General features: G+C 40.0%; 1 protein-coding gene across 5 annotated transcripts in view; it reads right to left on the minus strand.

Moving 5' to 3' along the window:
• Positions 1-680: 680 nt before the first annotated feature.
• The window catches only part of FBXL2 (F-box and leucine rich repeat protein 2), a 148,426-nt gene continuing 134,465 nt past the window's right edge, over positions 681-14,641 (minus strand). For 3 of the 5 annotated variants that reach the window (XM_004774184.3, XM_013046666.2, XM_045089070.1), the window contains 2 exons: positions 2,288-2,500; positions 681-1,645 (listed from right to left, as the gene is read on the minus strand). In XM_004774184.3, coding sequence (XP_004774241.1) covers positions 1,538-1,645; positions 2,288-2,500 — 321 coding nt within the window. In that variant the 3' untranslated portion in view covers positions 681-1,537. Of the gene's footprint in view, positions 1,646-2,287; positions 2,501-3,537; positions 3,626-14,641 lie in introns of those variants that run through there. The other 2 variants (XM_013046668.2, XM_013046667.2) reach the window with 2 other exon arrangements.

A 14,641-nucleotide genomic window follows, 5' to 3' on the forward strand; every position in this document is an offset into this window, starting at 1 on the left:
CTTGTATCAGTCGTGCCCCCACACATAGTGGTGTAAATGTATATTAAAATAACCGCTGTGGTATATACGCGCACATTCTAGACCAGGAAAAACTAGAGGATCTCGCCAGGTGGTGAGGTCATCAGGGCTTGAATGCTTATTCTGATAATCTTGTTAATTTAAGGGGTCGTGTATGCACCTTCCTTCTCTTCCGCTGTACCCTAAATGCTCCTAAATGGTCCATCTGTTGGAGGCACTGCTGGTCACGGGCAAGTGCTGTGTCGGGTTCACTGTTCCACTCCAGCCTCCCATGAGCTGTAAGCTCTGTGCTCTTCGTGGTGGGGAACGGCTGCTAGGAAGTCTGAAGTTCACGATGTGAGAATGGCGATGAGTTCCTGATCTTCATAAATATCACATATGTGGACAGCACAGAATGGAAACTAGAGCTTACCTGATTTTAGATATTAGGGAGGTCTGGATTTGGAAAATGGTTTTGCTCAGATTTGTCTGCCATGAAGATTATAGCAATAAAACCCTCTGATTTTAAGCTTTGCAATGGTTTATTCATTTTTATATTATGAGTCTAAAAGGTGCCAACACTTTACTGAGCTGAGTTTTAAGTGTGTACAATTTTTGAATAGTTCTGGTGTAACTTGATTTCTAAGATTTTAAAATAAACTTGGAAAAAATCACACCCATTCTACATGCATCCATTCATTATTTTTAATTGATTATATATATTATAGATAACTTAAGCCTTAATTCTATTTCTTTAAGGTCCCCCAAATTTTGTGAGAGATGACACGATTAGCTTTTCTCCTAGAACAAAAATGCACTCTGTGGTAGCACCTGCCACAGCTTACTTCCAGTCAGGCAACACGGACTCGGTTGTTTTTGTCTAGCTTTTGGTCCCCGAAAGAGTGTATGACAAGTTGACAGAAACAGAAAGGTGAAGGCCCTGCTCCACCCAGTTCAGAGTCCTCATTTCTTTGGTGTCTCATGGCAACCTAACTTGCCTCCCACCTAAGTCTCTACGTATAAAACTCTCAGGCATCACGAATTTGCAGTACAGGTCACTTTGAGAAAGTTACTATTTCATCTTCAAAGTGGAAAAGTCCTGCTAATCCAAATGAAATCACTGTGAATTAAAGTAGGCCACTGGCTTCAGTATCAGGTAGAAAATCAACAGCTTAGTCTTTCTGCTTGGTTTGTGCTAACACTGATAGTCTAAGGAGCGCTGACAAAGCCAACGGCAGGATGTTGGTACCTAAGAAGGCACCCACCTCTTAAGAGATCCAGGTCCCCTTTGTGGTCCAGGCTGTGCTGAGACCACTCTTGCCATGTGCTGGCAGACACAAGGCTTTCATTCGATTGTATTGTAGCAGAATGAAGGTGAAAACTATCACCAGAGTTACTGCAGTCCCTACTGAAGTCTTTTACCTGTAAATGTCTTTCCCAATGGAGAACCAAGAGATCTGGGTGAAGGCGGAGCAGGAAGACCTGGGTCTTCTCTGGAGGAAGGGACACCTCATCGTGCCTTGGACTCAGGCAGTCGCCGTCAGAGAATGACACAGCACCTGCACAGTCGCTGTCCACTTCCTCCCACTGCTGTCGGGGGGGTGACAGGAGCAAAGTAGGCATGGACTTTGACATGAGGGAGCTGAGCCTGGAGGCAGAAAGCAGACAGATATGGGGTAGTCATGTGTGTATTTGAGGATTACAAGCACAATCCTAGACAAGCCCGCAGTTTGCCTTACTTGTAGAACTGACCCTCCTTGATTCTCAGGCAGATAGTTCAAATACAGTTTCTCATGTAGGCTAGAGCTATTCCTGTTTATATATGTATCCTCCTAAAGTGAGGAGACCCGAATATCTGCCCTGGGGGGCAGTCACTGGTCCTGTATGGACACTGAGCGGCATCCTTGCAGCCGTTAGCACCTGGGGCAGCTCTGTGAGGTTAATGCAAAGCTGCTCAACATAAAGTGTATTCAAGAAAACTATGTGTACTATGTGGGACAAGAAAAGCCATGTTCTATCTAAGCCCTGTTCTCTGGAAGTTAACCAAGACCATGGTCTCCTTCCTGCTGGTAATGACTATAAGTCTCTTTCCCTACAAGGGTCTGATCACCAGACTCTAGAACCTCTGTCCTGCACCCATTCTGGAAGTTGAATTGGCCAGAGTGAGATCTAATAAGGAAATTTTGAACAAGAAGACACTTCTAAAACGTCACTATAAGCTTAGGATAAAATGTGGAAGATGGGAGTCTTGTCTCTTGTTTGCTTAGGAAGTGTGCCAGCCCTGCCTTACCCGCATCCGCTTGATGCCTGCGCGGGTAACCTGCTGGCAGTCATACAACTCGAGGCGTTCCAGGCCGCGGCAGTTCTCCAGGTGCTCCAGGGCCACGTCAGTGATGAGGAGGCAATTGTCCAGTTCCAGTACCCGCAGCCTCTCGTGACCGCAGGTGCTGTTGCTCAGGTGCAGGATCCCATCATCTGTGATGAGCTCACAGTGGGACAGACTCTAGAACAAGGAGACACGCATGGATATCTGAGAGACCTGCTCTTTCCAAGGCTCCGGGCCTGGGCTGAGCAGCACCCTATAGTAGCCACTTATGACCGGAGGATTAAACACAAAATCTTGGGGTCCTGTGGCCATGGGTTTGCTGCAGCTCTTGGTGGCTGTTCTCATCTTTCCAATTATGTAAAGATGGAAATCAAATTGCAGGTGATGATACAGTTGAAGAGGACAATGTGAAAGGATCCTGAACTCACCTTTCATAAACTCCCTAATTCTCATCTACATAAAGGACCACCTACTCTGAAAAAAACAAAAACAAACCCTAAAAATTGAGTGACTCCTACACATTGAGTGAATGAGAGAAGGTCCAGGTCACGGAGTAGGAGAAGCTGGGACACAATCTTGCCATAAGTCCCACTCCCAATGCAGAGACTCCCAGCTGGAAGGGAACTCAAAACCTGGAGTTTGTCCCTGAGGAGCAAAGGGCTTGAACCCCATGTTGGGCAACCCAGCTCTTAAGATCTGTACCTGAAAGGCAAGCCCCTAAAATAGCTAGCTTTGGAAACCAACAGGCTTACATCCCCGAGACCCATGAGACTAGCAATCCCAGCAACAGCTCTTAAGGGGCTCACACATGTGGACTCACCCACCTCAGGGCCCAACCTGCACGTGGCCCATTCAGAGGTGTCTGGACTTCGTATGGGAGGGTCTTGGACACTGGCCTGAGGGTCAGGCACCTGATCTGACACATTTGGGGGCATGCTGGGGTATAGGGACTGGTGGGCACCCATCTTTGTGCACCCCCTCTATCTTGCTCCAACGGGTGGATGCTTAAAAACAAAACAAAAAACCCTCTAGGCTTTTTTTTATCCTTTTTCTACTTTTCTTTCTTAGTAGGCACCATCTCTACACTCTCCTCAGTCACTCCCCAGTTAGTGGGTGCCAGTTTCTCCCTCTCCCTCTGCTGTACTTGAGAACACCATTCTCTCTCAGGAAGGAACTTTTACAAGTGTCCCATGCCCTGGTTTTACATCTGATACCTTGGTTTTTGCAGCTGTTGCTAGAGGACACCTTTGCATCTCCTGGCTCTGGGGGCCAATGGGGCTTATGCTGGTGGGCCTCACAGGACTGTAACCAACAGAGAAATAGTTCTGAAATGGCCAGTATCCCCAGGGCACAGCAAGAGACAACAGGCCCAGGAATTCAGTCTGTAAAAGAGGACTAATAGCTTATTACCATGGACACTTGGGTGGCCTAGTCGCTTAAGTGTCTGTCTTCGTTCAGGTCAGGATCCCAGGATCCTGGGATTGAGTTCCACATTGGGCTCCCTGCTCAGTGGGGAGTCTGCTTCCCCTCTGCTACTGCTCCTCCTGCCTGTACTTTCTCTGTTCCTTTCTGATAGATAAATAAACCTTTAAAAAAAAAATAGCTTATCATCATAGCTGCAGCCTAAGGGGCAGGCTTCAGATTAAACACATCTTAAGGGCTGGTGAGACTTACTGGAGACCTCTGGGGGTCCCCAGGATGTCTTGGAGGGGAGATTTTATAGGCATCTTGTGTCCCATTTTTACTTCTGGTGCCCCAGTCTTTGGGGCCTGCCACTCAGGGATGCTCCTTGATCACCTAGTTCTGAGAGGATGTTGAATTCCCCTCCTATAAGCACCCCAATTCTACAGCTATAATAGAGGAAAGAAAGTGAAGACTTTCTTTCTGTCTAAGGGACAACATGAAGTGGACTAACATTCATATCATGGGGCTCTCGAAAGGAGAAGAGAGAGAAAGCAACAGAAAAATTATTTCAAAAAATAATGGCTGAAAGCTAACCTGGGGGGAAGAACAGAATCCAGATCCAGGAAGTCTAGAGAGAGTTCTATAAATATGAACCCCAAGAGATGCACACCAAGGTAAATTATAATTAAAATGTCAAAAGTTGGGGCACCTGGGTAGCTCAGTGAGTTAAAGCCTCTGCCCTCAGCTCAGGTCATGATCCCAGGGTCCTGGGATCGAGCCCCACATCGGGCTCTCTGTTCAGCAGGGAGCCTGGTTCTTCCTCTCTCTCTCTGCCTGCCTCTCTGCCTACTTGTGATCTCTGTCTGTCAAATAAATAAACAAAATTAAAAAAAAAATAAAATGTCAAAAGTTAAAGAGAATCTTGAAATCAGGAAAAGAAAAACTTGTTATGTACAATCAGATTTTTTTTTGCAGAAACCACAGGGACAGAAGGCAGTGGCATGACACATTCAAAGTACTGAAAGAAAAAAACACTTTCAGTCAAGAATACTCTTAACAGTTATCATTCAGAATTGGAGTAAGAGTTTTTCAGACAAGTTAAAGCTAAAGGAGTTAATTACCTTACTAAACCAGCTTTACAAAAAATATTAAAGGGACTTTGTTGAGATGAAAATACAGGGCACTAAATAAAATGTAAAAGTATAAATCTCACTGGCAAAGGTAAATATATAGGAAAGATGTAACGGGTGAATCATTTATAGAGCTATTATTAAGGCTAAAAGGCAAAAGTAGTAAAATAAAAACAAAAACAACAACAAAACCCAAACTACAAACAAGTGATACATGAGATGAAAAGATGCAAAATGTAACATCAAAAATAAAATGGAGGAGAGAGGGAGAGTAAACACACAGAATTTTAGAATGTATTCAGATTTAAGCTGTTATAAAATAGACTGATACAAATATAAGTTGTTATATGTAAGCCTCCTGGTAACCCCAAAGTAAAAATCTATAGTAGATACACAAAAGATAAAAGAAATTAAGTGTACTACTATAAGTCATTAAACCACAAAGGAAGAGAACAAAGGAACAGAAAGGAACTACAAAACAGCCTGAAAACAATTAACATAATGGTAATAAGAGTACATAGCTATCAATAATTACTTTATATGTAAATGAGCCAGATTCTCCAAACAAAAGACAAAGAGTTGGGGCATGTGGCTGGCTCAGTCAGTTAAGCATCTGCTTTTGGCTCAGGTCATGATCTCAGGGTCCTGGGATCAAGCCCAGTAGCAGGCTCCCTGCTCAGTGGGGAGGGTGCTTCTCCTTCTCTTTACTTGGGCTCTCTCAAGATCTCTGTTGCTATCTCTCTCTCAAAAATTTTTTTAAAGATTTTATTTGAAAGAGACAGGGAGAGAGGGAACACAAGCATGGGGAGTGGGAGAAGAAGCTGGTTTCCTAGTGAGCAGTAAGCCTGATGCAGGGCTTGATCTAAGACCCTGGGATCATGACCTGGGCTGAAGGCAGCCGCTTAACAGCTGAGCCACCCAGGTGTCCCTCAAACTAATAAAATCTAAAACAAAACAAAACAAGCCCCCCCCCCAAAACAAAAGACATAGAGTGCCTGAATGAATTAAAAAAAAAAAAAGACTGATTTATACATTTATATGCTGCCTTTAAGAGACTCACTTCAGTTGCAAGGACATACACAGATTGAAAGTGAAGGGATGAAGAAAGATAGCCCATGCAAATAAACCCCCCCCCAAAAGTTGGAGGTAGCCATAATTACATCAGACAAAATAAACTTTAAAACCCTATAATAACAAAGGACATTACATAATGATGTAAGGGGTCGATCCAACGAGAGCATAAATATTGGTAAATATTTATGCACCCAACATAGGATCAACCTAAAATATATAAAGCATATATCAACAGACCTAAAGTAATAGCAATCCAGTAATTAGAGGACTCTAATACCCACTTATATCAACAGTAGATCATCCAGACAATATCAGTAAGAAAACACAAGCTGTACACAATATGATGGAACAGATGGACTCAATAGATATACACAGAACATTCTATCTAAAAGCAGAATACACATTCTTCTCAAGTGTACATGGAATATTCTCCAGACCAAATCATATGTTAGAACACATAAGAAATCTTAATATGTTTAAGATTAAAATCATTATCAAGTACTTTTCCAACCACAATAATATAAAAGTAGAAATAATTACAAGAAGAAATGTGGAAAATTCACAAATATGTGGATATTTAACACGTTACTGAACCACCAACAAATGAGTCAAAGAAGAAATCAAAAGAAAAATGTAAAAAATGTCTTGAGACAAATGAAAATAGAAATGTAAAAATCAAAATTTATGGGATGCAGCAAAAGCATTTCTAAGGCAATAGTTCATAGCAATAAAGTCCTACCTCAAGGAATGAGAAAAGTCAAATGACCTAAATTCACAACTTAAGGAACTATGGAAAGATGACAAAGCCCAAAATTAGTAGAAGGGAGGAAATAAAGATTAGAGAGGATGTGAATAAAAGAGACTAAAAAGACAGGACTGGAGGAGATTATGCTGAGTGAATTAAGTCAAGCAGAGAGTTTATTACTATATGGTTTCACTTACTTGTGGAGCATAGGGAATAACACAGTGGACATTGGGAAAAAAAGAGGAGAAGTAAGTTGGGGGAAATTGGAGGGGGTGACAAACCATTAGAGACTGTGGACTCTGAGAAACAAACTAAGGGTTTTGGAGGGGAGGGGAGTGGAGGGTTGGGTGAGCCCGGTGGTAGGTATTATGGAGGACACATATTGCATGGAGCACTGGGTATGGTATATAAACAATGAATCTTGGAACACTGGGGAAAAAAAAAAAAAAGACAACTGAAAAGATCAATGAAACTAAGAGCTGGTTTAAAAGATAAGCAAAACTGACAAATCTTTAGTTAAACTCACCAAGAAAAACAAGATGACTCAAATAAAATCAGAAATGAAAGAAGAAAAATTATAACTGATATCACAGAAATATAACAGATCATAAGAGACTATTAAGAACAATTATATGCCAACAAATTGGACAACCTAGAAGAAACTGGTAAGTGCCTAAAAACAAAGGCCAACCAAAGCAGTAATGAAGAAATAAAAAATCTGAACATACTGATTACTAGTAAGGAGATTAAATCAGCAATCAAAAACCTCCCAACAAAGAGAAGTCCAGGACCAGATGGCTTCATTTGTGAATTCTACCAGATATTTGAAAAATTAATACCAATCATTTTCCAAGTCTTCCAAAAAAGAGGAGGGAACATTTCCAAACTCATTTTGCAAGGTAAACATTATCCTGATACTAAAACTAGACAAAGACACTACAAAAAAGAAAATTACAAACCAACATCTGATAAACACAAGCAATAACTCTCAACAAAATATTACCAAACTGAACTCAACAGTACATTAAAAGAATTCTACACCGCAATCAAGTTGAATTTTTATTTTAGGGATGCAAAGATGTTTCAACATTTTCAAAACAATCAATATGATACAGCATAAGCAAAATGAAGAACAGAAATCATATAATCACCTAAATAGATGATGTAATAGAATCTGACAAAATCAACATCCATTTGTGATTTTAAAAATGGGTAAAGAAAGGACATACCTCAACATAATAAAGACTGTATATGACAAGCTCATAGGCTAACATCATACTTAATGGTGAAAAGCTGAAAGATTCTCCTTTAAGGTGAGAAATAAGGATGCCCACTCTTGCCATCTTTATTCAACATGGTATTAAAAATCCTAGCCAGAGGAATTAGGCAAGAAAAAGAAATAAAGACATCCAAATTAGGAAGAAGTAAAACAGTCAGTATTTGTAGATGATGTGATATTATATACAGAAAACCCTAAAGAATCCACCACAAAACTGTTACAACCAATAAACAAATTCAGTAAAGGATACAAAGTTAACATATAGAAACTGGCTTCATTGCTACATGCTAATAATGAGCTATCAGAAAGACAAATTAAGGGGCGCCTGGGTGGCTCAGTGGGTTAAATCCTCTGCCTTCAGCTCAGGTCATGATCCCAGGGTCCTGGGATAGGAGCTCCGTATCAGGCTCTCTGCTAAGCGGGGAGCCTGCTTCCTCCTCTCTCTCTCTGCCTGCCTCTCTGCCTGCTTGTGATCTCTGTCAAATAAAAAAAAAAAAAAAGAAGAAGAAAAGAAAAAAGAAAGACAAATTAAGGTGCACCTGGGTGGCTCAGTCGGTTAAGCATCTGACTCTTCATTTCAGCTGAGGTCATGGTCTCAAGGTCATTAGATTGAGCCCCACGTCTGCTTCAAATCCTCTCACTCCCTCTCCCTCTCCCCCGCCCCCACTCACATTTGCTCACTCTCTCTCTAGAAAGAAAAAGGAAGAAAGAAATTAAAGAAAAACAATCTCTCTTACAGTTGTATCAAAAAGAATAAAAGATCTAGAAATAACTTTAACAAGGAGATGGAAAAAACCTACACTCTGAAAACCGTAAGACATTGATGCACTTAAGATGACAGAAACAAATGAAAAGAGACTTTGTGTTCATAGATCAAAATTCAAATTGTTAGAATGTCCATACTACTCAAAGCAATCTACAGATTCAAGCAGTTTTTATCAAAATTTCAGCTGCATTTTTCATAGAAATATAGAACAATCCTGGGCAACCCTCTTGGGTCCCCTCCCTTTGGGGGAGCTTTGTACTATCGTTCAATAACTATGGCTCAATAAACTTTGTTTTGCTGCCTACCAAAGAAAATAGAGAACAATCCTAAAATGTATACAGAACCCTAAAAACCCTTATTAGCCAAAGCAATCTTGAGAAAGAAGAATAAATCTGAAGGCCATTATACTCCCTGGTTTGAAGCTATATTATGAATAATGCTATTGTAATAAAAATGTACAGTATTGGCATTAAAAACAGACACACAAATCAATGGCACAGAATAAAGAGCTCCCAAATAAGCCCACCCATAATTAATCAATTAATTTATGACAAAGGAGTCAAGAATATACAGTGGCAAAAGGACACTCCAATAAATAGTGCTTGGAAAACGATAGCCACATGCAAAAGAATGAAAGTGGACTCCTATTTTATAGTATATACAAAAATCAACTCAAATTAAAGACTTAATGTAAGACCTAAAACCATAAAAATCCTAGAAAAAAACAGGCAATACGCTCCTTGACATTGATCTTGGTAATGATTTTTTTTTTTTTGAAAGAATACTAAAAGCAAAGGCAACAGTAAAAATAAAGTGGGACTACATCAAACTAAAAGCTACTGCACAGCAATGGAAACCATTAACCAAATGGAAAGGCAAAAATGGGAGAAAATATTTGCAAAACATGTATCTGATACAGGACTAATATCCAAAATATAGAAATAACACATATAACCTAGTTGCAAAAAAAAAAAAAAAAAAAAAAAAAAAAAAGTGGTCAAATGTCCTGAAAAGACATTTTACCAAATATGACATACAGATGGCCAACAGACACATGGAAAGATGCTCAACAATGCTAATCACCAGGGAAATGCAAATCAAAACCACAATGAGACATCATCTCACACCTGTCAGAATGGCTTCTTACCAAAAGGTAAGAAGTGATAAATGTCAAAGACATGAAGGGAACCCTTGTGCACCACTGATGGGAATGTGAATTGGTGCAGCCACTATGGAAAACAATACGGAGGTTCCTCAAAAATTAAAAACAGAACTCTATATGATCCAGCACTTCCACTTATAGATATTTATCTGAAGAAAATGAAAACACGAATTCGAAAACAGCTGTACTCCCATGTTCACTGCTGCATTATTTACAACAGCCAAGGCATGGAAACAACCTAAGTATCTACCAATGGATGAATGGGTAATGAACATCTCACACACACACACACACACATAGGAATATTATTCAGCCATAAAAAAGAATGAAATCTTGCCATTTGTGACAACATGGCTGGAGAGGGCATTAAGTGAAATAAGTCAAGTAGAGAAAAATACCATATAATGTCCCTTATATGTAGAATTTTTAAAAAACAAGCAAATAACCAATCTCATAGAATACATCCTGAAACTAATATTACACTGTATGCTAACTAACTGGAATCTGCATAAAATTTGAAACATAAAAAAGGAAAACATTGGTGGCTGTCAGAGGTGGGGGGTGGTAAGTGGATGAACAGGGTGAAGGGAGTCAAAATAAACAGATTTCCAATCACTGAATAAGTTACAGGGATATAATGAGAGGAAATCTGAAAAGTTCTTAACCTAAGAAAAATATTTTATAAATAGGGAGACAGATGTCAACTAAACTCATTCATGTTGATCAATCACCATATATACAAATATCAAATTGTTATGTTGTAAACCTGAAACTAATATAATATTTTATCAAGTATAACTCCATTGAACAAAAAGGAATCAGAGCTGGTGGTACCCAGGACTCTCTCTGAGTAGCAGTAATTCTGGAAAATTCAAACTTTAGTGCCAATGAGCCTTGGGAATAAAGGAGTAAATGCACATAAGTGCCCATCAAGGCAAAGTTAATGGGTCTTAACAGAAACTGAGCAGATCAACCACCTGCTTTCAGATGGACGGCTTTTCTGTGGAATCCTAGGGGGTCTGCCAAAGCAGGAATCCCCACACTCCGGGGCAGGGGAGCTCTAAGAATCCAATTCAATAATGAACAAAAGAATAATAGGTGGCTCAGTCAGTTAGAGACAGATAGGTAGCAGGGTGCTGAAGAAAAGCAACCTGCTGGTATTAGATTACAGTGTGGACTGAGACCACTTACGCTGTGGATTTGCTATTATTCTGGTGATTAAGGAATAGAATCGAAGCTCACTCTTACCATGGCAACAAGTAAGCTGCTAGCTCATTTTTATTAAATTGCTATTAATTCACTCATTTATTATTAAAGACCATTTATTTTATTTTAAAGATTTATTTATTTATTTGACAGACAGAAATCACAAGGAGGCAGAGAGGCAGGCAGAGAGAGAGGAGGAAGCAGGCTCCCCGCTGAGCAGAGAGCCTGATGCAGGGCTCGATCCCAGGACCCTGGGATCATGACCTGAGCCGAAGGCAGAGGCTTTAACCCACTGAGCCACCCAGGTGCCCCTATTAAGGACCATTTTAAAAGTTAAAAAAAAAAAAAAAAGATTGCAGGGGAAATTTCAGTTTACTCCATTCAGTGCAATTTCATAGCCTCCTCCACTTGAGGAGGCCAGTGCAATGAGTCTGATGTCCATGTCATTTAGAAAATTGTGCAAACAGCCATGACACAGAGACTTACTGAACACTCTTGATGGTTATAATTAAATAGACCTTGGACACTGTGATCTGACATTACTGGTTTCTCTTGGGTATAAATAGTAAAGGCTACAGAATGTAATAAATTCAGATGAACATTGTATAGCCAAATAGCAATTCTTTTTTAAAGATTTATTTATTTATTTTAGAGAGAGTGCATGCACATGAGCAGGGGGAGGGGCAGAGAGAGGAAAGACTGCCAAGCGACTCCATGCTGAGCACAGGGCCTGATGTAGGGCTTGACCCCAGGACCCTGAGATCATGACCCAAGCCAAAACCAAGAGCTGGATGCCCAACTGACTGAGCCACCCAGGTGCCCCCCAAATGGCATTTCTGTAATTAAAGTTCTCCATATCAATAGTTTCAGATCTGACATTTTATCCAAATGCATATAAAATGCAACATTCACCCCACCATAAAAGTTCAGAGGCAAAAAGTAGTACATCAAAGTCCCATTATTCGTTCGTTCCTTCAAATATAGGAGTTCTAACTCTGTGCCAGGCCCTATGTTGCCATGGTGGGTGAGTAAAAACACACTGGTGGAAATGAGGTCTTGAAAGACATAACTATTAGGCTGAAGTTAAGGTAAGTGCTCTCAGAGTACAGAGCAGTGGAATGTGACCTGAGGAAATGACCACTAAATTGACGTCTGAAGGATGAGGAGCCAAGAAGGAGAAAGAGTGTGAAGAGTGTGTTGTGTGTAGCACCCCAGGTAGCACGTGGAGAGTGACAAGTACTGTGCATGGGAAGAAAGGAAGATGCAGATGGACTTGCAGAGGTGGAGACCAGATCACAGTTGTTCAGGCCACGTAAAGGAATTTTATTTTGATCCTAAGGTCATCGGGAAGAGTTTTAAGGAGAATGAGATGTTTGTTTTTCAAAGAGACCATCATGTATTATTACATACCCACCAGAATGGCTAAAATGAAAAAGATGTTACTGGTGAGGATGTGGAGCAACTGGAACTCTCCTACATTGCAGCGTGATTTGTATATTCCTGACTGGAATGCATACATGTGTTCACCACAAGTCAGAATAATATTGGCTTTAATACCCTCAAACTGGAAACTACTCAAATAATCAGTAGTAGAAAGGATAACTAAATCATACTGTGCCCATTCCATACAGCAATGAGAATGAACAATGTTCATTTATATGTAGGAATATGGATAAACTTCACAAATATAATAGTGAAGACAGACACCAAAGAGGACACATAATTCCATTCATAGTTTATTTAGTTTATTATTATTTTTTTTAATTTTATTTGAGAGAAAGAGTGAGAGAAGAGCACAAGCAGTAGAGAGGCAGAGGGAGAAGCAGACTCTCCACTTAGCAGGGAACCCAATACAGGGCTCAATCCCAGAACCCCAGGGTCATGACCTGAAGACAGAAGCTTAACTGACTGAGCCTCCCAGGTACCCCTCACTCATAGTTTATAGATAATAAAGTACAAAACAAGGGCAAAACAAATCTAGGGTTAGAGTTGGAAGTCACTCCCCTTGGTGATGGTGGTGGTGGGGGATGTTTCAGTGACCCGAAAGGAGCAGCAGAAAAGGGTTGTTTGGAGTCTGGTAAGGCAGATTCTTCAGTGTGTTGTGTGTAGCACCCCAGGTAGCACGTGGAGAGTGACAAGTACTGTGCACTGATATATACACCTATAATAACTGCTCTTATCTGCATTTATATTTTACTTCAGTAAAAAATTAAAACTGAAAGATAAACCACCCTGGAGTGCCTGGCTGGCTCAGTCGGAAAAGCATATGACTTGTGATCTTAGGATCATGAATTTGAGCCCCACATTGGGTGTAGAGATTACTGAAAAATTAATCAATTTATTATTTTTAAAAAAGGAAAAAAAAAGATAAGTCACTCTGACTGCCAGATTATTCAGAATGTAAATGTGGATGTAGTTGAGCAAATAGACTACTACAATCTTTGAGGCAAGGAAATGCCTGCCAATTTTGGACCTGATGAGTTCTGGTGGAGAAGACAAGTATACGGGTGTGAGGTATTTCTGCAAAGTGGAAAAAAAAAAATCAAGAAAGCCTGATAGTGGATACAAGAAATAAGCAGCTGAGTACAAATTAGAGGGAAGGGAACCTAGAAGGAAAAAGAAATTCTGTCAGACCTTGGAGCTTGAATGATTCCTCTTTGAGCAACATGGGAAATATTTCTTCTCATGAATCCAATCACAACATATGATTCTACATGAAATAGTACTTATGTAATCAATTACTGCTGTTCATTTGTTTTTAGCTTTGGAATTGTTTGTGGATAAAGCCAGGACGTTGTTTAAATTAAGAAACAGAATTTGAGGGGCAGCTGGGTGGTGCAGTCAGTTGGGTGTCCAGGGTCATGAGATCTAGCCCATGTCGGGCTCCGTGTTCAGGGTGGACTCTAACTGGGACTCTCTCCCACACCCTCTGTCCTTCTCTTTCTAAAATCAATAAATAAATTCCTAAAAAAACAAACCAGAATTTGGAAAGAACATCTAATTAAATTTTTTTAAAAATAGAAGTTAATTATTTACAATAAAGTATAACCAGAAACAAAGTGTATATGTATCGATATTACTTACATACACACATATATGAATATACACACATATAACCATGCAGATTAGAGGAAGATGATGGAGATGGTGTCAGAGTACCAACTTCATTGTTTTAAAACAGGGAAATTGAGGAATCAAAACGTTAACAGTTGCATCTGGGACCAAGGAGACAGATGCTTTCATATTAATTGAAAAGCTTCTATATTGGCATAGGTAAGTGTTTATATAATTTAAAAAATGGTTTAATTTAAGGATAATCAGAGGGGCAAACATGTCAAACAAGCTTGACGTGTTCCGTGAGTTCCTAGGAAAATCTGCCAATATGGTTCACAGAGCAGAGGGACTTTTAGTTTATGCTAATAAAGAGTCAATAGTCAAAGCCATCTGCCACTCATTGTTTATATATTATCTCATTTATGCTTCACAGCCTCCCTACGGAGTAGGTATTATGATTGCCATTTTACAGACGAGGAAATCAAGACTCAAAGAAGT

The sequence above is a fragment of the Mustela putorius genome, unplaced genomic scaffold (assembly GCF_011764305.1).
Source record: "Mustela putorius furo isolate JIRA1106 unplaced genomic scaffold, ASM1176430v1.1 tig00003834_pilon_pilon_pilon, whole genome shotgun sequence".
NCBI classification, from domain to species: Eukaryota; Metazoa; Chordata; class Mammalia; order Carnivora; family Mustelidae; genus Mustela; species Mustela putorius.